The sequence below is a fragment of the Mobula birostris genome, chromosome 25, assembly GCF_030028105.1.
Source record: "Mobula birostris isolate sMobBir1 chromosome 25, sMobBir1.hap1, whole genome shotgun sequence".
NCBI lineage: Eukaryota > Metazoa > Chordata > Chondrichthyes > Myliobatiformes > Myliobatidae > Mobula > Mobula birostris.
The window spans coordinates 48,028,204-48,055,136 of record NC_092394.1 but is presented as its reverse complement, the minus strand read 5'-3'; the positions used below and the strand labels follow the sequence as shown (position 1 = coordinate 48,055,136).

General features: G+C 39.6%; 1 protein-coding gene across 2 annotated transcripts in view; it reads left to right on the top strand.

Moving 5' to 3' along the window:
• The window catches only part of ap2b1 (adaptor related protein complex 2 subunit beta 1), a 265,422-nt gene that overhangs the window by 191,803 nt on the left and 46,686 nt on the right, over positions 1–26,933 (top strand). For both annotated transcript variants that reach the window (XM_072243607.1, XM_072243606.1), the window contains one exon: positions 18,957–19,043. In XM_072243607.1, the coding sequence (XP_072099708.1) occupies positions 18,957–19,043 (87 nt within the window). The remainder of the gene's footprint in view (positions 1–18,956; positions 19,044–26,933) is intronic.

Genomic DNA, 26,933 nt, shown 5'->3' with positions numbered 1-26,933 from the left:
TATGTTTGAAGTTCATATAATTGAGCAATACAGTAAGTCTGTTTTTTGCAATTAGAATCAAGGGAGAAAGTAGAAATGTTTTCTGACAGTGATTCTGCTTATTGTTGAAAGTAATCTACAGATCATTGCCAATAGAGACCTATATGTATTGCTTCCCAGAAAAACTCTTAATGCCATGATGGAGAGCAATTGCCATAATTTTTAAATCCCATGGCCAAGGAATTTCTACCTCAGTCATACTTAGTACGATCTACCACAAAGTGCATTTTGCAGTATCAGACCTTTATCTTGAAAGGTTAAGGACAATGTAATCGAACAATAGCATTAGGTCGACAGTGGATAACAACTGGAAAACTGATGGCAAGGGGAAATTTCTTTCATGCCTCGGATTTCAAAGCACCAGGATTATAACAGCTTGAATTAGTAACTGTTTGGAATAAGGTTGATTCTGTTTGCAAAAGTCAGTGATTAAAAGTAAAAAGGTCTAACAAATTGATTTGCAGAAATACAGATTTTTAGGTGCTTTGAGAGCGAAGTGGGTGTCCTCATCCCACTTCCCAACAACACCATCACCTTACATGTAACTGCACAAGAAAGCCAGGTGAGGCAACACATCGCCTGCAAGCCTATCAGGGTCATCCACTGTATCTGGTGCTCCCGGTACAGCGTCCTCTACAGTTCTGAGACCCAGTGTAGATTGGACCACTCACAACCAACAGGGTTTCTCGGAGGCCAGCCAGTTTAACCCCACTCCCCATTCCCATTCTGATATGTCGATCCACGTTCTCCTCTATTGCCACAGTGAGGTCACTTTCAGATTGGAGGAGCAACACCTCATATTCCGTGTGGGTAGCCTCCAACCTGACAGCAAGGACATCAATTTCTATAACTTCAAGTAATTTCTCCCTCTCCCCCTTCTCTCTATTTCAGTTCCCCATTCTGGTCCCCCTCTTCCCTCCCCTTCTCCCATCATCCACTCTCCTCGTCTATCAGATTCCTCCTTTTTCAGCCCTTTACTGTTTTCACCTATCACCTGCCAGCTTGTATTCCTTGCCCTCTCTCCCCACCTTCTTTATTTGCTGTTGCTTTGACAAACGTGAACAAACAGTGACACACAGTATGGATACCTCCTTGAGCACAATTCAGAGTTGTTAGTAAATGAAGGCCACTTTAAAAATTCACATATTGTTTCCTGACCTGGTGAATGAATCTGAATTTGTTTAATTGCTGAAAAGCTGTTAAGAGTTAATTTTGCTGCTTCATGCAATTCACTTACAATCAGTGCAAATGACAATCATCAGCCAAAGCTCTCACAATCTGAAACTGAGTTCTAACCCAAAATATGTTGCCTTCCAGTGTGTCTGGATATTCAGTGTATCACTTTGTGCAAACTGCTTCATTAAAGCACAAACATCTTTTGTCACAGATGGTTGAACAACTATATTCAAGCAACTGAAAACAAGATCAGGAGTGAATCCAAGAACTTTAGTACTATTAGAGTTTCTGCTACAGTACCTCCCTTTCCAGTCCTGATGAAAGATCTTGGTGCAAAATGTCAACCTCTCCATAGATGCTGAGTAACCTGCTGAGTTCCTCCAGCATTTTGTGCGTGTGTTACTCTGGATTTCCAGCACCTGCAGAATCTCTTGTGTTATACATCCTCAAATTGCTTCTGGGCCATTAAAGAGAAGATTTAATGATATTGTTGGATCTGGAGTCACAACTAGACCTGATCAGACAAAGGTGGCAGATTTATTTCCCTGAAAGATACCTTGAGAACATTTTGGTTAAGTTGGGTGTTTTTATGAAGCAGAGGAGATCAAGAAGAAATTTAAGTGTGTTTGAAATTGAAAATTCTACATTAGATCGATGGGAAGGACTTGCTCTCCATTGAAGAGAGGTCAGTAATTTGGGTCATAGATTTAAAGAAGTTGCTCTAAGGAGAGTTGAAAGCATTCACCCAAGGAGTGATTAAAGTCTGATGCTCAACGTTTGTAAGAGTGGTGGAAGCAGAAACTCTAATAGTACTAAAGTTCTTGGAGTCGCTCCTGATCTTGTTTTCAGTTGCTTGAATATAGTTGTTCAACCATCTGTGACAAAAGATGTTTGTGCTTTAATGCAGCAGGTTGCACAAAGTGATACACTGAATATCCAGACACACTGGAAGGCAACATATTTTGGGTTAGAACTCAGTTTCAGATTGTGAAAGCTTTGGCTGATGATTGTCATTTGCACTGATTGTAAGTGAATTGCATGAAAGAACAAAATTAACTCTTAACAGCTTTTCAGCAATTAAACAAATTCAGATTCATTCACCGGGTCAGGAAACAGTATGTGAATTTTTAAAGTGGCCTTCATTTACTAACAACTCTGAATTGTGCTCAAGGAGGAATCCATACTGTGGATCACTGTTTGTTAACGTTTGTCAAAGCAACAGCAAATAAATTCAGAAAGTGTTGGAAATACTCAGCAGGTCAGACTACATCTGTAGGAAGAGAAGCAGAGTTAACATTTGCAACCAAAAATGTTAATTTTTTTTTTCTTCCTACAGATGCTGTATGACCTGCTGATTATTTCAAGCATTTTTTATTTTATGCTATACTGCATTTGTACTTTCTTTTAACTTTCAGCAAAGGAACATCAGTGTTACCTCTGTGCTAAAAATCCTAGGTACTATCTTTGCAAATCTACAGGATGTTGTTTGTTGTCTGCTAGTTATTTTTCAGCTCACTTTAAGAAATAGATCAAGCAGAAGGAAATGACTTCTCAAGATCCTCAACCTCGAATCTTCCTTTGAAGTATTGGAATAAATTCCACAGATCTGGCCATTAATAGCATAATTTTATTTGTTATTTTGATATAAATAATTAAAGTTGATGACTTTGATATGTAAATCAGGCAAACTAGTAGCAGCTAATATTTCTATATTCACACAGCCCATGGGTGTCATTACTGCCATCACTTGGTATCTTTATGCAGGTTCTTTTTATGTCACTTGTTGGAATTTATAATTGGGTCAGCTGTTTAAATAATTTAAATGTATATTCTTTTTAACTCCCCAAGTTCCAAGCCCCTGCTTTTTAAATGTTGTTTTAGCTTTGAGTACTGCACTCCCTTTGACAGCAAAGAGCTCCGCAGACATAGTGCAGCTCCAGCAGTCTCCCAAGCTAACCTTGTACAGTGAAGTGAAACCAGCCACCATTCAGATTTACTCCTACAATCTGTAATCTCAGTAAATGCTACAATTGCCACAACAAGAAATGCATAACAGGATTTCCTTTCAGTCTCTTCCCAATAGTTGGCCTCTGTACAAATCCAGACATTTATCTGAGTCTTGCTATATTATAAAAACTTCAAAACACAAAGCTTATTTGGATGTCTATATGCTTAAATTGATCCTTTCAAATAAATTTGTATCATCCATAGAAACTTTAAGCATCTTGCTCTCCTTATGTTCAGCCTTTACCAATCCAGTGTTGTCTCTATTGCCATATCCTGCAGGTCCTTCTGTCTGTCTTCCTTTTTTTAACTAGTTTATGGATTTAAATGTTGCTGGCAATTATGTCATTTATTGTCTATTGTTAATGCTCCTTGAAATGAGGAAGCAGTACAAAGACAACCACATTGGTGGGTCTGAAGTCAAATATAGGCTAGATTCTGTTCGGATGGCAACATTTTGTCCTTCTCTGGGACTGCAACACATAGAGCTTTACCACGATTGGGTAGTTTTAATTACATAGACAAGCATTATTTCTAGAATTATTTATGAAGTGCAACCTAATCACATAGTAAAACTGCTGCATCATAACTCCAGTGATCCTGATTAATCCTCACCTCTGGTGCTGTCTGTAGACTTGGCACATTCTTCCTTTGACATATGGGTTTCCTCTGGATGCTGTAGTTTTCTTCACAGTCCAAAGATCTGCCGGTTGGCAGGCTCATGGACTACTGTAAATTGGATAGATGGATAGGTAAATTTTGGACAGAGTTGATGGAAAAGTGAGGAGCAAGTATAAAGTGGGATGATTGTAACCTGATGGTTACTGCAGACTCTGGTCTGAAGGGCCTGTTTCTATGCTGTGTAACTTTGACTCTATTCAAATGCAACTTCCCCAGCTGCCATCATGGAGGTTAGAGTCATATAAGACCATAAGATATAGGAGCAGAAGTAGGCCATTCGGCCCATCGAGTCTTCTCCACCATTTAATCATTGGCTGATCCAATTCTTCCAGTCATCCCTATTCCCCTGCCTTCACCCCATACCCTTTGATCCCTGGCTAAACAAGAACCTATCTATCTGTGCCTTAAATACCCCCAATGACTTGACTTCCACAGCCACTCATAGCAACAAATTCCACAGATTTACTGCCCTCTGTCTAAAGTAATTTCTCCGCATCTCAGTTCTAAATGGACGTCCTTCAATCTTGAAGTCATGCCTGCTTGCCCTAGAATCCCCTACCAGGAGAAATAACTTTGCCATATCTAATCTGTTCAGGCCTTTTAACATTCGGAATGTTTCTATGAGATCTCCCCTCATTCTTCTGAACTCCAGGGAATACAGCCCAAGAGCTGCCAGACATTCCTCATACGGTAACCCTTTCATTCCTGGAATCATTCTTGTGAATCTTCTCTGAACCCTCCCCAATGTCAGTACATCCTTTCTAAAATAAGGAGCCCAAAACTGGACACAATACTCCAAGTGTGGTCTCACGAGTTCCTTGTAGAGCCTCAACATCACATCCCTGCTCTTATATTCTATACCTCTAGAAATGAATGCCAACATTGTAATCACCCTCTTCACAACTGACTCAACCTGGAGGTTAACCTTTAGGGTATCTTGCACAAGGACTCCCAAGTCCCTTTGCCTCTCTGCATTTTGAATTCTCTGGGCATCTAAATAATAGTCTGCCCGTTTATTTCTTCCACCAAAGTGCATGACCATACACATTCCAACATGGTACTTCATTTGCCACTTCTTTGCCCATTCCCCTAAACTATCTAAGTCTCTCTGCAGGCTCCCTGTTTCCTCAACACTACCTGCTCCTTCACCTATCTTTGTAGCATCAGCAAATTTATCCAAAAACCCATTAATACCATAGTACAAATCATTGACATATATTGTTAAAAAGCAGCAGTCCCAACATCGACCCCTGTGGAACTCCACTGGTAACCAGCAGCCAGCCAGAATAGAATCCCTTTATTCCCACTCTCTGTTTTCTGCCAACCAGCCAATTCTCCGCCCATGCTAGTAACTTTCCTGTAATTCCATGGGCCCTTACCTTACTAAGCATCCTCATGTGTGGCACCTTGTGAAAGGCCTTCTGAAACTCCAAGTACACCACGTCTACTGCATCTCCTTTGTCTACCCTGCTTGTAATTTTCTCAAAGAATTACAGTAGGTTTGTCAGGTAGGATTTTCCTTTCAGGAAACCTTGCTGGCTTTGGCCTATCTTGTCATGTGCCTCCAGGTACTCCGTAATCTCATCCCTAACAGTCAATTCCAACAACTTCCCAACCACTGATGTCAGGCTAACAGGTCTGTAGTTTCCATTCTGCTGCCTCCCACCCTTCTTAAACAGCAGAGTAACATTTGCAATTTTCCATTCATCCAGTACCATGCTAGAATCTATCGCTTCTTGAAAGATCATTGTTAATGCCTCCGCAATCTCTCCAGCTACTTCCTTCAGAACCCGAGGGTGCATTCCATCAGGTCCAGGAGATTTATCCACCCTCAGACCATTAAGCTTCCTGAGCACCTCCTCAGTCGTAATTTTTACTGCACATACTTCACTTCCCTGACACTCTTGAATGTCCAGTATACTGCAGATGCCTTCCACTGTGAAGACTGATGAAAAATACACATTCAGTTCCTCTGCTATCTCTGCATCTCTCATTACAATATCTCCAGCATCATTTTCTATTGGTCCTATATCTACCAGTGGTGCTGGTGGAGGCAGAAACAATAGGGTATTTTAAGAGACTCCTGGATGGCTATATGGAGCTTAGAAAAATAGAGGGCTATGCGTAAAGCCTAGGTAGTTCTGAGGTAGGAACATGTTCGGCACAGCTTTGTGGGCCGAAGGGCCTGTATTGTGCTGTAGATTTTCTATGTTTCAACTCTCTTTTACCTCTTATATACTTAAAAAAGCTTTTAGTATCTTCTTTGATATTAGTCGCCAGCTTCCTTTCATAATTCATCTTTTCCTTCCTAATGACCTTTTAATTCCTTTCTGCAAGTTTTTAAAAGCTTCCCAATCTTCTATCTTCCCACTAGTTCTGGCTTCCTTGTATGCCCTTTTCTTTTTTGCTTTTACTTTGGCTCTGACTTCACTTGTCAGCCATGGTAGTGTCCTTCTTCCCTTCAAAAATTTCTTCTTATTTGGAATATATGTGTTTTGCACTTCCTGCATTTTTCACAGAAGCTCCAGCCATTGCTGCTCTGCTGTCCTTCCTGCAAATGTCCCTTTCCAGTCAACTTCGGCCAGTTCCCCTCTCATGCCATTGTAATTTCCTTTATTCCACTGAAATACCGACACATTGGATTTTATTTTTTCCCTCTCAAATTTCAATGTGAGCTCCATCATATTATGATCACTGTTCCCTAAAGGTTCCTTAATCTTCAGCTCTCTTATCATCTCCGGATCATTGCACAACACCTAATCCAGCACAGCCAATCCCCAAGTGGGCTTAACAACAAACTGTTCTAAAAAGCCATCCCTTAGACATTTTACAAATTCTCTCTCTTGAGGTTCAGTACTGACCTGGTTTTCCCAATCCACTTTCATGTTAAAATCCCCAACGATTATCATGACATTGCCTTTCTGACATGCCTTTTCTATCTCCTGTTATAGTTTGTAATCCACATCCCGGCTGCTGTTTGGAGACCTGTATACAATTGCCATTAGGGTCCTTTTACCCTTGCCATTTCTTAACTCAGCCCACAGAGACTCTACACCTTCCAATCCTATGTCATCTCTTTCTAATGATTTAATATTATTTCTTATACACAGAGCCACACCACCCTTTCTGCCTACTAATCTATCTTTCCGATACATCATATATCCTTGGATGTTCAGTTCTCAATGGCAGCCATCCTTTAGTCAAGTTTCAGAGATGGCCACAAAGTGAACTCAAGATTGTCCATTTTGTTCCTTATGCTGCATGCATTCAAATATAACACTTTCAGTCCGGTATTTGTTACTTTCTGTTTTAACTGCACCATGCCTCTATTGCCCTGTAACTCATGCCACTGGCTGAGATTAAGCCTCATTTCCTGCCTGTTCTTTCTATAATCTCTGTTGCACGCTATCTTTGAATTATTTCTGTCCTCCCCTTCCTCAACCCTATCACTCCAGTTCCCATCCCCCTTCCAAATTAGTTTCAACCCTTCCTAACAGCTGTATTAAATGTGCCCGCTAGGATATTAGACCCCTTTAGGTTCAGGTGTAACCCGTCCTTTTCGTACAGGTCGTACCTCCCCCAGAAGAGGTCCCAATGATCCAGGAACCCGAAGCCCCGCCCCCTACACCGGTCTCTCAGCCATGCATTAATACACCTGATCGAGCTATTCTTGCATTCACTAGCACGTGGCAAAGGCAGTAATCCTGAGATTACTACCCTAGAGGTCCTGCTTTTCAGCTTCCTACCTATCCCCCTGAACTCTCTCTTCAGGACTTCCTCCCTTTTTCTACCTATGTCGTTAGTACCAACCTCATGTTTGTTCCCCTCACTATGGAATCCCCTGTGACTACCACATTCCTCATCTTCCTCTTTTTCTTCTGCACCACGGAACCGGGCTCAGTGCCAGAGACCCGGTCGCCGTGGTCGTCCTCTGTCAGGTCTTCCCCCTCAACCGCATCCAAAGCAAGATAACGATTACTGAGGGAGATGGCCACAGAGGTGCTCTCTACTATCTGAGCTCTTCCCATCCTTTCCCTGATAGTCACCCACTTGTCTAAATCCTGCAGCCTTGGGATGACTAATTGCCTGTAGCTCCTCTCTATCTCCTGTTCACTCTCCCTAATAAACTGCAGGTCATCGGCTGCATCTTGGTGCACTTGGCACAGAGTTGCCATCTGGGAGACTGGAAGATTCCCAGGATTCCCACATCCGACACCCAGAGCAAAATACTAACCCTACTGGCATGCATTCTGTTCCTCAAAAAAAAAATGCAAAGAAAAACCAAAAACGAAGTCCATCTACCTACTTACCTCACCGAAGCCCGTTTTTGTGGAAGCCTGATTGAGCCAAAGCCTGTCGCTTCTACTCTCGCCACTGGTCCACTCCTGACAATGGCCATGGGCTCAATGGAATAAGTTTCAGCCAGGATGGTTTTGTGTTGGCAAAGAATGTCCTTTTAAAAAGTTCAAAGTAAATTTTATTATCGAAGTACATATATGTCACAATGTACAACCCTGAGATTCATTTTCTTTTTGGCGTTCTCAACAAATCTATAGAGTAGTAACTTTAACAGGAGCAATAAAAGACTGCCCAATTCATTCAACCAGAGTGCAAAAGATAGCAATAAATAACATGAGATGAATAATAAAAAAAATAAAAATAAATAAAAAAAAAGAAGAATCCTTGAAAGTGAGACATTGGTTGTGGGAAAATTTGTGCCCAGCTCAATAGGGCAGCCTACTCCATGCAAAAGAAGTTAGTGATAATTTGACTGTGGGGCAAACAGACTATGTAATCAATCACATTTAACAGTAATGTAGAAGCTTAATTGTGAAACTCAAATACCACATTAGTAGTTCCGTCTTTTGATATTTAATTTCACCATGGCCAGGCAGTCTAAATGTATTCATTTCTGATTGCAGTTTTCCAAGTGGAAAGATTTTCAAAATGTAAATTTCTATCTGATTAAGATTAAACCATAGTGACAAGAGCACAGTGATTAAATTGTTAGTGCAGGTCCAAAAAGAAAATTACCTATTAGTTTTGTAGTACTGTATCTGCACTGTAAGTATGTATGAAAAAAGCATAAACCTCTAAATTTATAGCAAAAGGCAAAATATTTCTTTATTTTTAATATTCTTGAATAACTTGATTTCCATACTTCAACCAAAAGTTCATTATAGAATCCTGTCTTGTGTTGTTAGGTGTTGTTTGGATTGATCAGTGAATGTAACAGTTCATTAGGGTGTAACTCGGCAATTTAACATACCCAACTAAAATTGTACTGGAATAGTATTCCAAATTCATTTTAATTTAAGAAAAACATTACCAAGCAAACTTATTTTTTCAGGATTTAGTAGCAGTGAATTGACTGTGCATGTCTGGTGTGTAGCACAATTCCAAATGAGATGAAGGTATTAAAATTGCAAACATATTCCTGTTTGGTAAGCTTCATTAGAGAGATGAGTAACTTTCATGTAGTCATAAAGCATGATATGAGATCAGCATGATGCAAATTTTAAAAAATTAAAGTGCATATTATAAAATTTGTAAATAATATTGAAGACTAAACTGAATTCGTCACCTTTTATTTTGTGATGGGCTGCATCTTGCATATAACAGATTGCCAAAATTACTGTGGGGGTGGGAGCTGACTTTTAGGTCTTTTCCTGTCTGCAGATATGGTGGCTGTGTTGTTGTCAAACTTGAGAGTCTTCAAATTATTCTTTTATGTCTATCTCACAGTTCAGTGGTAACATACCCAACTCTTCATTTCTTATGCTTAAAGTATCTGAAGCATTCATGGGAGCATACTTTCATCAGATATTTTAAGCATGAGAAAATGTATTCGAGGTTATTTATTTTATGGCATGCAGATATTGCTGGCATTGTTGCCTTCTTGAACCGGTACTAAGACCTGACAATGATTACGAGAGGCAATATATTTTTAAATCATGATGGTATGTGACTAGCAGTTGATTCTATGGACAGTGGTCTCATGTATCTCTCCTTTTCAGTAGTAGAAGTTGTTTTTGAAATGTGCTCCTGAAGTAGCCTCTTAAATACCTGTGGTGCATGCTGTGCCCGAGGTGAAGTGAAAGAATATTTAATGCAGTGAGTAGAATCTAATGTTTAATGTGGTCATTAAGGTGATAGAAATTGTGCAGATGTCAGACTGGGACAAGGTGGGCAGTGGAAAACAAATAGCCTTATTGTTGTGGGACCAGCTTACTTGCATTCAAATCCACACTGATTACTGGGGGAATCTTGTTTCTTCTTGCATATTCCCCTGATAGGGAGCTAATTAAATTGTTTGCTTGTTGTGATGGTGTTGAGTTTGAGTGTTTCTGCAGCACCTTAATTGGATAAAACTATCCAAGAGTGAGTCAGTACTACAAAGTGCATTAAACTTCTGCTCAGTTAAAATGTTCTATCCTTTAGATCAGTGCCTTGGAGCTTGGAGAAGCAATATCTGACCTCAGTTTGCTATCTACTGTTGCATGGATCTTAGCAATAAGAAATCAACCATTCAGCCTAGTTGGTCCATGCTGGTACTAGTGCTTCATACAATCTGATCCAGCCTGCTTCACCTAACTCCTTTAATGTATCCATCTCCTTCATTTACTTGTTTTCCCTTAAATGGAAATATGCTAGTCACCTAAAGTTTCCTCAACATTGAGTTCCATGTTGTAACCAGACTAACTTTCTCCTGAATTTTCTTATGCATATGTTGTGGCCTGTGGGTCTTTGTCTTGGCTTTTGCTGAGGAAAAAAAATATCTGCTTTCAATTAACGCACACAAAATGCTGTAGGAACTCAGCAGGCCAGGCAGCATCCATGGAAAAAAGCACAGTTGACATTTCAGGCCAAAATGTCAACTGCTTTTTTTCCATGGATGCTGCCTGGCCTGCTAAGTTCCTACAGCATTTTATGTGGGTTGCATGGATTTCCAGCACCTGCAGATTTTCTCTTGTTTGTGATCTGCTTTCAATTGGCTTATTTTTCTGCAGAAAGATTTCCGGTCTGCTTGCCTTTCCTAATGGATAGAGGGAGAAATTCAGAAGCACCTAAATAGACCATTTAGTAGCAATTCTGCACATCTGTTTAATTGATTTTAGTTGAGCCAGAGTGTAGATCTGGTGTTCAGCAGGCAAGTACAATTAGTGGCCGGTACATTTGCGTATGTTTTATAGTAGGGCAAAATCAAAATTCTTGTCCATAAGCTTTCAATCTGCTGACATCTGGATTTCCACCACCTCTGTGCATCTTTTATTTCAATAATACAAGGTAAACAGTGTGATTTGTTAGCTTCATACGGATGAAGCAATCAAAAAGTTTTTGAGGTCTCCAGTCTCAAAGGCATCCCAATGACGGCAGTGACTTTTTGTGAACCCCTGAAGTTCTTTTACTCAGCTTGATGGCTTCAATTGTACATGGTCAAATACTCATTCAAGAGAAAGAAGAATGGAACAGTAATAATCGTGACAACGCAGTACTCCACCAAGAGGAAAGGTTAGGACCTAGATGCTGTGATCAAATATTTGCCTGTGATTTAACTCTTTAATGGTTATCTTTCCTTTATCTCCTGGGTTAAGGCTTTTGATTAGCAGATTTGGGGCAAGGCCAGCAGGCATTGGTAAACCCATGAGGAATGGGATGGGTTTATCACATTCACTAAAATTTCAAAATCTTGGTTTGCCATCACTTCTGCGTCAAGGTAATAGCCAAGTTAACATCCCACTCTTCCACTGAAGCCTAACACAAAGAGCTGGTCTTCAGATTTGACAAGGCCTTCCAAATTCAGAACGGAGTTCAGCATTTTTAAGTTATCAAGCGTTAGGTTTTTTTTAAGTTTCAGATTTCCTACATCTAGAGTGTTTCCTCTTGTAATCCGATCTATTTCAGCTTCTCCCATTTATATTTGCTTACCTGCTGAGTATTTATATTTCCTGCTCTTATTTCACAATTAAAGCATCCACAGTAATTTGTTTTTGCACAGATCTGAAAAGTCTTTGTCCTACAGGAAGCAAATCCTCGCAAAGGGATGTATCTCCTCAGTAACATCACTTATTTACAAAGTCCAGCGCTGAGGACCTTGTGTGAAGCTTGCTGAGACAGATGAGGCTAATGGAGCATTTTTTCAGTTACTTTACCCTCTGTCCCAGTAATTTAGTTTACAGCCAACTGTCAGAACTTGACATTTTGGGGTTAATGGGCAAATCACTGTTGTAATTTTGTGCTGCTGTTACTGCACTAACAATTCAATCCTCTACTTATGAATCTAAGACATGAAGTTTTAAGAAGTATTTCTTGCCCTTAAGTATCTAATATTAGAAAATAACCAACTGTGTTGCCAGCTCCATTCAGAAATAACAGACATTTCTGGTTAATGCACTGTAATTACAGCTTACAAAGAAGTAAGGACACAATTATTATTTCTGGTTAGCCATCCTCGCTTATTTTAATATACTGTTACGGTCTTGTAAGCTGTCACATTATCCTTCAATTCCTTTGGCAAGCCAGTACCAAGCACCAACACACAAATGTTCAGGGACCTTTCTAGCCCAGCATAGTTGTTTGTTATCTACACTAGAATAGTATTTATTCTGACAGGTCGGATTACAGTGTTATTATGGTAATAATGTTCTTGCCTCCCTGTTTCTTGCTGAGATAACTGAGTTCTTTTACTCATCTTGATGGCTCCAATTGCACATGGTCAAATACTCATTCGAGAGAAAGAAAATTTGCAACAGAAATAATCATTCCTCTGGTTAATTCTAAAAGTGTGCAGAAGCATATTTTGGACTTGTGGATAACATCAAACAAAATACTATTCACATCTCATTAATAATGTCTTCTACCAACTTTGTGTTTGTTTATTATGCTGGCTTTGCATATTGCATGAATCGTTTTGCCATTTACAAAACATGATTTGTGAGTTCCGAATCATTTTGATACATTTATGTGCAGTTTATATTGCTAATTTTCTACTGTGTTTTCTTTTCCTTGGGTCTCTGACTGTAGGAGTGTTGTTCACTGCCATGTGTACCTTCAGTTTATTTCCTCGACAGCCATTCCAGGAAATAATCTAGGCAATATGTAGTGATATTTGCTATGATCGTGACAACGTCACAGGTCAGCCTCAACTTGCCCAGTTTTATCAAATGTCCTGGGAAATCACCAAGATGAGGACTTTTCATTTTCCCTTCCTTAATATTATATGGAATCTTAATCTTATAATCTTAGACCTGTATGGAAAACCATGGTCACCAACGTCCGCATGGAATATGGTACCTAGACAGACAGACAATCTTAATACAGTGAGGCCAGTTGCAGTGTCTTTCATGCATCCAGCTTCAAATTCAGTTTTTTAGACTTCCCAAGAATGATGAAGCTTCAGAAAACCTGATGTGAAAGTGTAACTCAGATAGTTCTGTGCCAACACAAAATGCTATAGTGGACTGGAGCTTGTTCTTCAACTGATATTTTGAAAGCACCATTACAAGATGAGTTCAGAAGTTGAATTTATTAAGAAGTTGGCTGGGATATTATAGGGCTGCTGTCCATGTGTTCTCTGAGCCACAGCAATTCTGGTATGCTCAATGAGTACTGTGCATTAGTATAATAATAGCAGCCACATAAAATGTCTTGACTCATGTTATCATGCAATGTGCTTTGTTTTGAGAACATTCAGTCAGTTGGCTGGTACATAACCATTTCACACTTCACTTGAAATATCCCTCAACCCTTTCAGCCAACATGTTGCCTCTATTCATGTCAATGCAAGCATAAATGTTTTCTTGTACATCCTGATGTCATTACATTTCTGCAGCCACATCTGCCTTGTTGCTGAGCACCATAAAGGACCTTGTAAAACATTTTGATTATTAACAACAAATATCTTTACTCTTCATTGATTTCAAAGATACTAGGTTTTGATCTATAGTTGATGTGCAGTCTAAACCATATCAGGATATTCTTTAGCAAACTGGCTCCAAATGGAGAATGAAGGAAAACTGTCATTGTCATCTCGCACAAATATTTTAGTTTATTATTGGTGTGCTTACTTTATTTTTCCATTAGGGATTGAAAGGATGTCACAATTCACTGTTGATGCACAAAACTGATCATCTAAATTGACTTTAATTTTAAGCAGTTTACTCAGGCTACTGGGAAAGAAGAAGAAGGTGAAAAAAAAACACAAAATTAACTTGTGGAGCAGTATCTTTATTTTAGAAAAGCAGTACATAATTTGGAGCAAACGAAAAAATCTGCAGATGCTGGAAATCCGAGCAACACACAAAAAATGCTGGAGGAACTCAGCAGGCCAGGTAGCATCTGAGGAAAAGAGTACAGTCAATGTTTCGGGCCAAAACCCTTCAGCAGGCCTCAATTTGGAGCAAAGCATTTATCTATTCTATTTTTCCGATGTGTATTCTCTTAAGTATTGGTCATATAATCTTCATTGAATAGAATGAAGAATTACCCAGAGTCCCATGACAGTTCCTTCGTTCAATAAAGTCATTTGACCTCAATGACACTTTTTGGTCTGATTTTTATGACTTCTCATATCCGCATAAAGTCCAAAAATCTGTCTTGTGTTACAATAGCTAAGTATCTATAGCTCTCTAAGGTAAATGATTCCAAAGATTATATATTGAATGAATTTAACTTGTATTGAATTGACTTTATTTCTTACATCCTTCACAAAAATGAGTAAAAATATTTGTTATGTCTCCGTCTGAATATGCAATGTGCGAATTATAGTTATTTGTAATGAATAGTATGTGCAGTAAGATATACAACAGAACAGTCAATATAGCTTAGAAATACAATTGTGTCAGTGTGAATTAAACAGTCTGATGGCCTGGCGGAAGATGCTGTCCTGGAGGCCGTTGGTACTGGCTTTAATGCTGTGGTACCACTTCCCAGATGGTAGCAGTTTGTGGTTGGGTGACTCGGGTCCCCAATGTCCCTCAGGCCCTTTTTACATTCCTGTCACTGTAAATGTCCTGTATAGTAGGAAGTTCACATCCACAGATGCGCTGGGCTGTCTGCACCACTCTCTGCAGAGCCCTGTGATTGAGGGAAGTACAGTTCCCATACTAGGCAGTGATACAGTCAGTCAGGATGCTCTCAACTGTGCCCCGTAGAAAGTCCTTAGGATTTGGGGACTCGTGCTGAACTTCTTCAACCGTCTGAGGTGAAAGAGGTGCTGTTGTGCTCTTTTCACAACACAGCCAGTATGTATAGACCAAGTGAGGTCCTCGGTGATGTTTATATTGAGGAACTTAAAGTTGTTCACCCTCTCAACCCCAAATCCATTGATGTCAATAGGGTGAGCCTGTCTCCATTCCTTCTGTAGTCCACAACCAACTCCTTTGTGTTTGTGATATTGAAGGAGAGATTGTTTTCTTGACACCACTCTGTCAGAGTGAAGACTTCTCTGTAGGCTGCCTCATTATTATTTGAGATAAGACCAATCAATAATCAATATAGTATCATCGGCAAATGTAATTAGCCGATCGGAGCTGTGAGTGGCGACACAGTCATGGGTGTACAGAGAGTAAAAGAGGAGGCTTAGGATACAGCACTGGGGGGTGCTCCTGGGTTGAGGGGCAGAGATGAGGAAGCCCACTCTTACCACCTGCCAGCGATCTGACGGAATCCAGCTGCACAAAGCAGGGTGAAGGCTGAGGTCTCTGAGCTTCTTGTCAAGCCTGGAGGGAATTAATGGTGTTGAATGCTGAAATGTAGTCCAAGAACAGCATTCTCACATAAGCATCCCTCCTCTCCAGATGTGTAAGGACAGTTTGAAGGGCTGTGGCTATTGCATCATCTGGCGATTGGTTGTATCGGTAGGTAAATTGTAAGGGGTCCCGTGTGGGTGGTAACATGCTGCAGATCTAGTCCCTGACCAACCTCTCAAAGCATTTGCTTGTTATTGAGGTGAGTGTGACAGGATGCCAGTCATTCAGACATGTTACCTTGGTCTGTTTAGGTGCAGGGACAATGGTAGATGTTTTGAAGCAGGAGGCAACGCTACACTGAGAGAGGGAGAGATTAAAAATGTCTGCAAACACTCCAGCCATTTGTGCCACGCACATTCTGAGTTCTCACCCTGGGATGCCGTCAGTTAACAAACTTCAGAGCGAAGAAATTTCTCAACACTAGATAATTTCTCATTTTTTCAAACTTTGCAATATTCTGGCCCAACTTGCATAGTTCATTTTCTCGTGAGACTATCCCTTCATTCTGAGATTCTATTGTGAACTTATGGGGCAAATATCTCCTTAAGTAAGGACAGCAAAAGTGTGTAGCATATTCTCAAGTGGCTTCACCAAAACTCCATAAAATAGTACAAAGATATTTGTACATCTATACTCCAAACCCCCATAACCACGGCTGACGTTCCATTTGTTTTCCTGATTACTCGGTTTTTTTGCTCCTCCTGCAGATGTAACCTTGCCTGTTTATTAGTTCCAGCTTCTCCAGTTTTTATTTAAGGTCCAATATTCTTATACAAGAAAGAAGGGGATACATCAGGTTATCTTCTACCTTAGGGTAGGAGAGCTTTATATAAATGATGCAAGACCATTGATAGAGTCATAGAGTACTACAGCGCAGAAACAGGCCCTTTGGCCCATTTAGTCCATGCTGGACTATTCTGCCAGATCCCATTGACCCACACCTAACCATAGCCCTCCATACGTACCCCCCTTCCATGCACTCATCTAATTTTCTCGTAGATATTGCAATCAAGCCTGCAGCCACCACTCCACACATGTACCATCCTCTGAGTGAGGAAGATCTGTATCAAGGGAGCCGTAGGACATCTAGTTGACCTTTTTCAGGGGCTGAGGGAGCTGAGCAAGTGTGACCAGAAGTGTCCCACTCAGAGTGGGCAACCAGCCCTGCCACATCAGTTCGACTTCCCACAGGAGGCACAGTGGACATCGATGAGAGTAAGCATACAACAGCCGCTTACCTCAGTGATAAAAGGGGACCAGCAATAAATGCTGCCTTGCCTACAATACCCATGTCCCAAAAATAAAAAGAAAAGAAAGCTCCATCCTCCTTTTGTTTTTCCTCGTAGGTATGCATTTCTATATGAATTGTTTTTTCCTTAAAAACAGAGATTTGTGCCCACTTGTATAAGAAGATGCAGATTTCAGTGGTAATTAGTATTCATTGGTTTTGTATCATTTATGTCCTTCTCTCCCACTTTACAGAGAGGACGTATCCCCATTGTTCTGCATTCTCTTTACCCTACTCATTACCATATCTCACCTACCTTTGGTCTGTTAGCAATTTAAATGCAAAATCCCTCCATTCCAACTCATTAACATAAATTCTAACTGGTTAATATGTATCATCTTTTGATGTACAACAAACTAGAGAAAATTTGGAGCTTATTTTCAAAACATCATTACAATAAACTTTTTTTAAAAGAAATTGCAGGAATTTATTTCATGGAGTGTGTATAACGCTTTGGATTAATCACATCTGTCTCATTAGGTGGCTAATTAATTACTTGTATTTTAGACATCATAGAACTGCTGAATTGCAGTAATTTTCACCAGAGATGTTATTTTCTGACATTCAGGGGATGTTTATATTTTGTTGGAGCCCTGGTATCTGCAGGGGACTCATTGGGTTTAACTTTTCTACTTTTTTGCTGGTCCCTTCAATCCTACCTGTGGCTGTAAGTCTGAGACCAAAATATTTTTTTTCATTTGCTGTACATGGGGGACTGACTTTACTTTTTATATTAGTAAAGTTGAATAACTGTAATCCAGCAATAAACCATTAATGTAAGTAAGATGGCTTAAGCATTTAAAATGAGTATTTTTTTTCCATCATCTTTCAATGTACTTCACTGGGCAAGCTGCATCTGTAGCAAGAATTTCTCATTTTATTGCTGTTCTAACCATTGTGGAGTTTACTTTTAATGGGTATGTTTGTAGGCAGTCTACTGTATAGCAACAGGAATGTGAAATGTTGTGAAGATGTATTTTACTCTTGTTTGTATCAAATGGATATCCATTCTACATGAAAGATTAAGTAAGCCTCTGCTGACCTTGGTCCCTTACTTCCCTTCTCTGCTGTCTTCCAGCCACCCCTACATCAGTCTCCAATAAAAGTCTCACAGGATGACATTAAGTCTAGTTAGTCTAGATAGGCTTTTCCATTAACAAATGAGGTCATTATAACAAACCATGTAAGGATTCTAACCATTTATCAGTTTTGGGTGCCTTTGTTAGTTCATTATTTTCTTGTCCATTTTAATGGTGGATTGATTACGATTTTGTCAGGGCGGGTGCAGATCCGTGGTTGTATTGTATTATTATTTAACAGGGCATACAGACTTTTTCAACAGCTGTCATTTTAGTCATTGTTAGTTCTGCCTGGACATCCATCAAGGTTAATGACTTTCCCAAGTCCAGAATGGAGAGATGATAGTGGTCCATGCACTCCAACAATAAAACTAATTTCAAACTATTTCAAATAATTATTTAAAAGAAGAATAGCTGTGATTAAGAGGGATTTAATTTGCCAAGGAGCAATTGAGTAATGTCACAAATTGGTGCATTGTCATTCTCCTGAGTTTAATTTGTACCAGTTTGATGTGTCAAGAACAACCTTTCCGTGGGAAGAATAAGAGGTTCATTAAATAATCTTTCAGGCACCTTGCCAAGCTTCTTTGTAACATAAAAGCCCAAGCAAATTTCTTAGTCTCCAAAGTCTTTGTAACACGTGTGTAAGAATGGATATTGGATTATTACAGGTGCTCTTCAGAGATTGAGAATGGCCTCCTCCCTCTTTAATGTATATTCATCTGCACCTTTGACAGTATGAGATGAATGTTTCTTTAGCCTCTCAACTTTGAAACTCCTTGTTGCTGCCCCTGGGTTTTGAAAATGGAGGTCAGCTCAGTGACAATTTTAGAATAGATATCATTCAATTTCAGTGCAAAATGTGCCTAAGCTAAATTTAAGTTCGAGTTAGTGGTGATAGCATTTGTTCATAATTATTTTTTTCTCTTTCTTATCTAGAGCGTCAGGTCTTCCTTGCTACATGGAAGGATATCCCCAATGAAAATGAACTCCAGTTTCAAGTTAAAGACTGCCACTTAAATGCAGGTAACAGTTTTCATGAAGTGCTTTGATTGCAGGCAAGTTCATGGCAGGAAAGGTGGAAACTGTTTCTGTTATATATAGAAAATGTTACTCTCTGGTACATACAGAAAATGTTTTATATTTGAAGTCCCAAACCATTAATGCAAATGCTAACTGATTTCTCCACACAAAATTATGATGCCTGTGTTAGTATAGCAGGCTTATAAATGCTTTGCATTTATTACAAGCTATATTAGAATAATATAGGAAAGATTATCCTGAGCATCAAGTTACTTGGCCAAGATTATCGACAGTACAAACCTCTCAAGGCAGTTGTGTTGAGATTAAGTTGTAAAGTATCTGATACCTGAACTTGTACTCCTTAATCACAGCTGCAGTGAGATCTACATTAAAATTAAATTTGTTAGGGTTTATTAGGTGTAAATGTCAACTCGTGTTGGTCTGTTTTTCATAATTTTATTTAGGTGCATATTTTGGAACAGATGTTAATGGATAGAAAATTTCTGGTATTGTCTTTTGAGAATTGCATTAATTCATTATAATTTCACAGATGCTGGTGCATAATTGTTATCTTTTTGTTTCTGATATCTAGGGTACTAAGCAATGGATCACCTATTCAACAGTACTGTCATTGAAAGTATTTAGTGCTTTGTGGGCAAACAAATCTGCCAGGCTTGTTTAATATGAAGTAATTTTGTGGGATTTCCTGTAGTTTCTTTCCATGAGTGTCAGAACTACACCATTGATTTTAACTTTTAATTGGACAATAACTCTCAGTCAACTCAAAGGATTGTAGATTTAAATCCCATTCCAGAGACTAACATTATCTGTCCAACGCTTTGGAGCAGTGTTGGTGGAGAACTAAGCTGTCAAGAGTTCCTAAGCTTCAAATGTGATGGTGAACATAAAAGATTCTGAAGAACTATTTGTTAGACTCAAACACCACAGATACGGGCACTTGGGCTGCAGTCGTCTCTGCAGTGCAAGTGCTAGTGTAGATACAACTAGAGTCTTTGCCATTTCCACCACCTGTCTTTCAGATTCTACCCGCACTCTAGGTGAAAAGTTTCTTCAAATCCTTTAAATCTCCTACCCCTGGTGTCAAAATATTTCCTCTGGTTTTATACACTGGAGTTACAAGGGGGAAAAAAATTTACCCACACTCTAGGTGAACTGTTTCTTCAAAGCCCTTCTAAATCTACTACCCCGATGTTAAAATATTTCCTCTGGTTTTATACACCTCAGTTATGAGGAAAAGATGTATTACCATCTACCCTATCTACACTCCTCAATTAGGTCCCCCCACAATCATCTCTGATCCAAAGAAAACAAATTCAGTCCATTTATCTCTCTTTATAAATGAAACACTCTGTCCCTGGCTCTCCTCTGAACCTGTCCTTTGTGTGTAGTATGTTACAGTCAGAATTGCACTCAGGGCTTAAAGTGTGATGTAACCTGTGTTTTATAAAGCTGTACCTTTGTCTCCTTGTTTTTGCGCTGTATCAAAATTGTTGACCGTTATTATAATTCAGAGTGGAGCAAGCAAGTTCACTCAGTTTTCCCAATTATTATTTCAATTGATAGAATGATAATTCTCCCAGTGTTTTAGTGGCACACTAGCTCACTGCTGCCTTTCATCTGCAACAACCCAGGTTCAACCATGACCCCTGGACTCTGCATTTTCCCTTCCTTCCATAGATTTTGTCTGCATGCTCTGGTTTTCTCCCACACCTCAACATATTTTGTTTTGTAGGTGATTTGATCAGAGTAAATAATTCTTGTAGGTGGGTGGTAGAATTGATGTGAATATGGAGAGAATAGTTTACAGGAAAATTAGTGAGTAGAAGAAATTGCTCAGTAAACTGCCATAGACCTGTTATTTAAGTGACACCTTCCTATCATCTATTTGTTATGTTGTGACTGTGAACGAAGTCACTGGAGAGTTACTGAAGCTTGTGGATATAGAAATCTTTTTTCAGGAAACATCATACTGGAGACAGTCTTGGGAAAAAGAGGCCCCTAAACTCAAAGTGCATCGCAATTTTATTCCCTTAAGATCAATGGTAACTCAATACAGTTTCAATAGCCACAATGACATTGTTACTTCAATACTTTGGGTTGATATGGCTTCCTTTGGGCTACATATAATTTTCAAACTCTGAGATCTTCATGCCAACACCCAAGACACCCTAGATTGAATGTTAATCATCACTGTCTTTTAGCTGCATTCATGCATATGCAGACATCTCAGGTCAATGGGATGTTTCCTGGTTTGTAATCGATCCCTGTCTGCATCTCCAAGAAGACCATTGTTCTGAGCTGCATCTAAATTCAATCTGGAATCCACATTCAAATCTGAAGAGCGATTGCTTTTGAATATTAATATTTGCTATATTCCATAACTCCAAAATATGCCCTAACAGTTATGTGATAGTGTTCTGTTCCTGTTTGATACATTTTGACAAAGTGTTAGATGTTAGCAACACACATCAAAGTTGCTGGTGAACGCAGCAGGCCAGGCAGCATCTGTAGGAAGAGGTGCAGTCGACGTTTCAGGCCGAGACCCTTCTTCAGGACTAACTGAAGGAAGAGTGAGTAAGAGATTTGAAAGTGGGAGGGGGAGGGGGAGATCCAAAATGATAGGAGAAGACAGGAGGGGGAGGGATAGAGCCAAGAGCTGGACAGGTGATTGGCAAAAGGGGATATGAGAGGATCATGGGACAGGAGGTCCGGGAAGAAAGACAAGGGGGGGGCGGACCCAGAGGATGGGCAGGAGGTATATTCAGAGGGACAGAGGGAGAAAAAGGAGAGTGAGAGAAAGAATGTGTGCATAAAAATAAGTAACAGATGGGGTACGAGGGGGAGGTGGGGCCTTAGCGAAGTTAGAGAAGTCGATGTTCATGCCATCAGGTTGGAGGCTACCCAGACACAATATAAGGTGTTGTTCCTCCAACCTGAGTGTGGCATCAAGTGTTAGATGTTCATCATATTGCACTACAAGTTCAAAAGCATCATTATAATCCAACTTAATGTAATACTTAGGCAACCAGTTCTTCAAGTTAAAGCATGAGAACTTTAGAGATCATTTCTATTGCAGTAAAGAGTCTTTCCTCATCACATTTGCAATAGGAGCTCCAAAGATTGCGATGGTTTGCTGCTTTGAGAGGAAATCATTCCCCATGCATTACTATAACCTTTTGAGACAAGATTGGGTTTATTGAAAATTTGCTGTGGTGCTCTTTTCAAGAGGCTTGTTTTTTTCCTCTGAAAGTGTGTACTATGGCCTATTATCTGGCTCACTGTCAGTTTATAGATTTTTTTCTTTCATTTATATGTAATTCTTTGGCAAACTTTACAATATGGTCACCACATTGAAAACGTGTTGTTGTGTTGCCCACTGAATTTTGAAAGTCAGACTATTGAATCATGTATGGGATAGAATAGATTACAAACTACAAATATATATATATCTTGGTTTAATGGAAAAAGAATACTGTCTGGCTTCTGAGATTTCAAATGGAACATTGAAAAAGTAGGAATTTATCTGATGAAGACTGAAACTTTCATCAGGCCTGTGCACTTTGACCGTATTTCTTGAATTAGGCTTGCTTCCACTTTAGGTACCAACCCTACATATTACCACCGTGAGAGAGTCCAGTTCCATCCCCACAACATTACTGGCCTTACGAATGAGTTTGTTGAGGGTAGCAGACACCAACAGAATCAACATACTCATTCGTAAGGCCAGTGATGTTGTGGGGATGGAACTGGACTCTCTCACGGTGGTGTCTGAAAAGAGGATGCTGTCTAAGTTGCATGCCATCTTGGACAATGTCTCCCATCCACTACATAATGTACTGGGTGGGCGCAGGAGTACATTCAGCCAGAGACTCATTCCACCGAGATGCAACACAGAGCGTCATAGGAAGTCATTCCTGCCTGTGGCCATCAAACTTTACAACTCCTCCCTTGGAGGGTCAGACCCCCTGAGCTAATAGGCTGGTCCTGGACTTATTTCATAATCTACTGGCATAATTTACGTATTACTATTTAACTATTTATGATTTTATTACTATTTATTATTTATGGTACAACTGTAACGAAAACCAATTTTCCCCAGGATCAATAAAGTATGACTATGACTATTAAAATGAAAATTAGAAAACTTCCTATGACTTTAAGTACTTCATTAGCTGAAAGAACTAAATGCTGACGCCTTTGTGTGTGGTCATGAACAAAATTGGATTACTTCTCTTTCCAAAAGCGCTCCAAAGTTCCTGCCAATAATAAATACCTTATGATTGAAAAAATAGTAACATTAGTAATAGGTCCACAAAATTCTGTTTATTGGTATTTGTCATAGGCTCACATAGGCCATTAAATCTGGTGAAGTCTTTCAATAATTTTGACTCGGTAGACTGCTGTCATTTTCAACTACCATTGATGATTTTTATCTAACCCAAGTTGCAGTGTAACAGACTAACAAAAGAGCAACGTCTGTGAAGCTGTGCACAGGTGCATATGAATTAGTTTGAACAAGAGAAACCAAATAAGCTATTGGGCATATTTGCTGTTCTCTTTTTATTAAAATAGGTTTCATTATGAAGCTGGGCATTCATACATTTCTGTTACTGAGTGTAATATGGGCAATTAAATGCATGAAAATCTCTTGGTTGATTAGAATGATACTGCCTGGAAATCTTTTAGATTTTCACACTATTTCAACTCAGCATATTATTTTCTCATTTCTTTCACTTTTTTTTGAATATATTTGACAGCAAGAGACTTAAAATGTTATTTTTAATTTTGCTTAGGCCACGAAAGGTTGAAACGAGAAGTGTAGAATAAATAAAATTCTGGGTTCTTTTGTAAAACTTTTAAGTGTTTAGGCAAATGTAATTAGATGAAAAGGAAATATACATTTTGCTAGGGTGTAAAGGATCTATAGTAGAATGTTGGCTTTAGTGCATGTGCAGAATGCAAGTGGAAGAAGAGGGAAAAGGCTAATGTGTGTAACCTGGCTATGTAAGAGATTGGTGTTGTTCAAGCTGGGAGCCCTGAAACGCTATTGACTGGCAGAGTCTAACATCTTACATGGATCCCAAGTTTGTCAAACCATAGTTTATTTGAAGGCTTTGATGTTTGTTTTTTTCACGATAACGGTACTATTTTTTTTTTCAAAATATTTTCGGATATTAAAGTATTATCTGGCTGCTTAGAAGCCACCTTAGTGACACATACAAAATGCTGGAGGAACTGAGTAGGTCAGGCAGCATCTATGGAAATAAATAACCAGTTAACATTTCAGGCAAAGACCTTTCTCCAGGTCTGAAAAGGAAGGAAGAAGAAGCCAGAATAAGAAGGTGGGTGGAGGGGTAAATGTACAAGCTAGAAGGTCATAGGTGAAGCCAGATGAGTGGAAGAAGGGAAGAGGAAGCAATAAACTGGGAGGTGATAGGTGGATGAGATAAAGAGCTGGAGAAGCAGGAATCTGATAGGAGAGGAGAATGGACCATGAGAGAAAAGGAAGGAGGAGGGGCACCGGGGAAGTGATAAACAGGTGAGGAGAAGAGCAAAGAGGCCAGCATGGTAAATTGAAGAAGAGGGAAGGGAGAAGGAAACAAAATTACTGGAACTTATAGAAATTGATATTCATGCCATCAGGTTTGAGGCTACTCAGACTGGTATCAAGTGTTGCTCCTTCAACCTGAGAGTGGACTAGTTGTGGCAGTAGAGGACGCCATGGACCAACATATTAGAATGGGAATGGGGACTGGAGTTAAAATCCTGCTTGATGCAGATGGAAAAAGCAATCCTCGATCTTTATCGGGTCTCACCAATATAGAGGAAGCCACTTGGGGAGCATCGGATACGGTAGATGACCCCAACAGATTTCCAGGTGAAATGTTGCCTCACCTGGAAGGACTGTTTGGGACCCGGAATGGAAGTGAGGAAGGAGGTGATTGGCCAAGTGCTGCACCCCTTACATTTGCAGGAGTAAGTGCCAGGAGGGAGATTAAAGGGGAAGGACACATGGGCAAGGGAATCATGGAGGAAGCGATCCTTGATGGGGAAATTAAGTGGTGGGGAAATAAAGATGTATTTGGTGGTAGGATCCCTTTGAAGTGGTGGAAATTGCAGAGGATGATGTCCTGGCTGCAAAGGCTTGTGGGGTGGTAGGTGAGGTCAGGAAGAGCTCTATCCCTATTAGGATGGTGGGAAGATGGGGTAAAGGCTGATGCCTGGGAAATGGAGATTTCCTGGACCACTAACCCATCTCAGTGGGTTTGTTTGTCTTGTCTTCTGAAGGAAAGATGTTTCCTTTCAAAAAAAGATTTTTTTAAAATCCAGTCAGCTTCCACATGTTACTTAATATGCTGCATGCTGTCTTTGCCATAAGGATTTCCAATAGAAATTAACATTCTTTGGCTTCACTGAGTGAGAGCAGTTGAAAAAGCATCAGATTTGTTCCTCTCTACAGGGAAGTGACATGTCACTGATTTGGTTGCTATGCATCTTTTACTGTCTTGCTCTGTGTAAAAAGTAGAATTAAAAATAAAGCCATATTTGTTCTGAAATGTAATTAACACTGTGATTGTTGCAAAATCTCTAATTATAACCTTCATACTATAATTATGGAACCTGCTATCATGTTAGATCTATTACAATCATACTGTAATTAGAGCTGTTAACAAGTATTTTATGCACAAAGTGCTGGATAGATCCATTTGATGAATTACTGAGCCATGAACTTGTTGGTTTTCCTTGCCTTTAATATCATTGGCTATAATTAGTTCAGATTTGAAGGTGACCGTGAGATCACAGTTTGAGTGAGAAAGTGAATGACTGATCTAGTCAACAGGTGCTTGGAACTGTCAGTGATGCATTAAGCAAGTGATGTCACTTAACATGATTAACAACAGATATAATGCAGTTTTGAGATTTGCACTTCTTGCGTTCTACTCAGTACCATTTCTCTTCCACTTCCAATTGTTAGTTCTGCAGTCTTTGCCAGGTGGAAGGATCACAAGATATTCTTCTGAAACTGGGTTAGTGGTTTTGATTGGTATGGATTTCGTTGACAGCATCAACTGTACAGGGTCTTAGACTCCTTAGGTGGGTAAACATGCACTATCTGGAGGATTTGATCATTTATTGTGACTTCATTTTCTACCCAAGTAATTCCTTCTGCTGACTAGTCAGGTCCATGTCGGGTCTGTTTAGTGTTGCTTATGAGGCCAATGTTGTTGGAATATGCAGATAATTAGTCCATATTCTGCTGCATTTCAGTTTGAGACTTAGCTTTTGGGGAACAGTTCTCAACATTTCGAAGGACAAAAAAAAAGTCACTTCTTTAAATTTCATTTTCCTCCGAGTGCTCCAGTTTCCTCACACAGTCCAAAGGTGTACTAGTTGGTAGGTTAATTGTTGATTGTAAATTGTCCCATAATTGGGCTAAGATTAAATCGGGGGATTGCAGGGCGGTGTGGCTCAAAGGGCCAGAAGGGCCTAATCAGTGTTGTATCTCAATATTGTCCTCAGATTGAGCAGCTTCTTGGGAGCCTGGTATTTAATACCATTTTCAGTCCCACAGCCACAGAAAGCCTCTTTAAGCATGACAGATTACTCCATTAAAAGAACACTAGTACAAACACAGCAAAACAACTGAATTATGACAGGAAATGAAATCTCTGTTTATTTACCTTTGTACAAAATGCAAAAGAACATGCAGTCTTGGAATTATTAGACCATTGTATAAAATTCACCAAGCGACCAAACTTTGTGTTAATTCCCAAGGGCTGTGCTACCTGACTGCATTAAATGCTTTAGTCAGACCAGTGAACGTCATGGAAAGCTTTCAGTTTTGTCCGTGGCATTTCTCTATAAATTGAC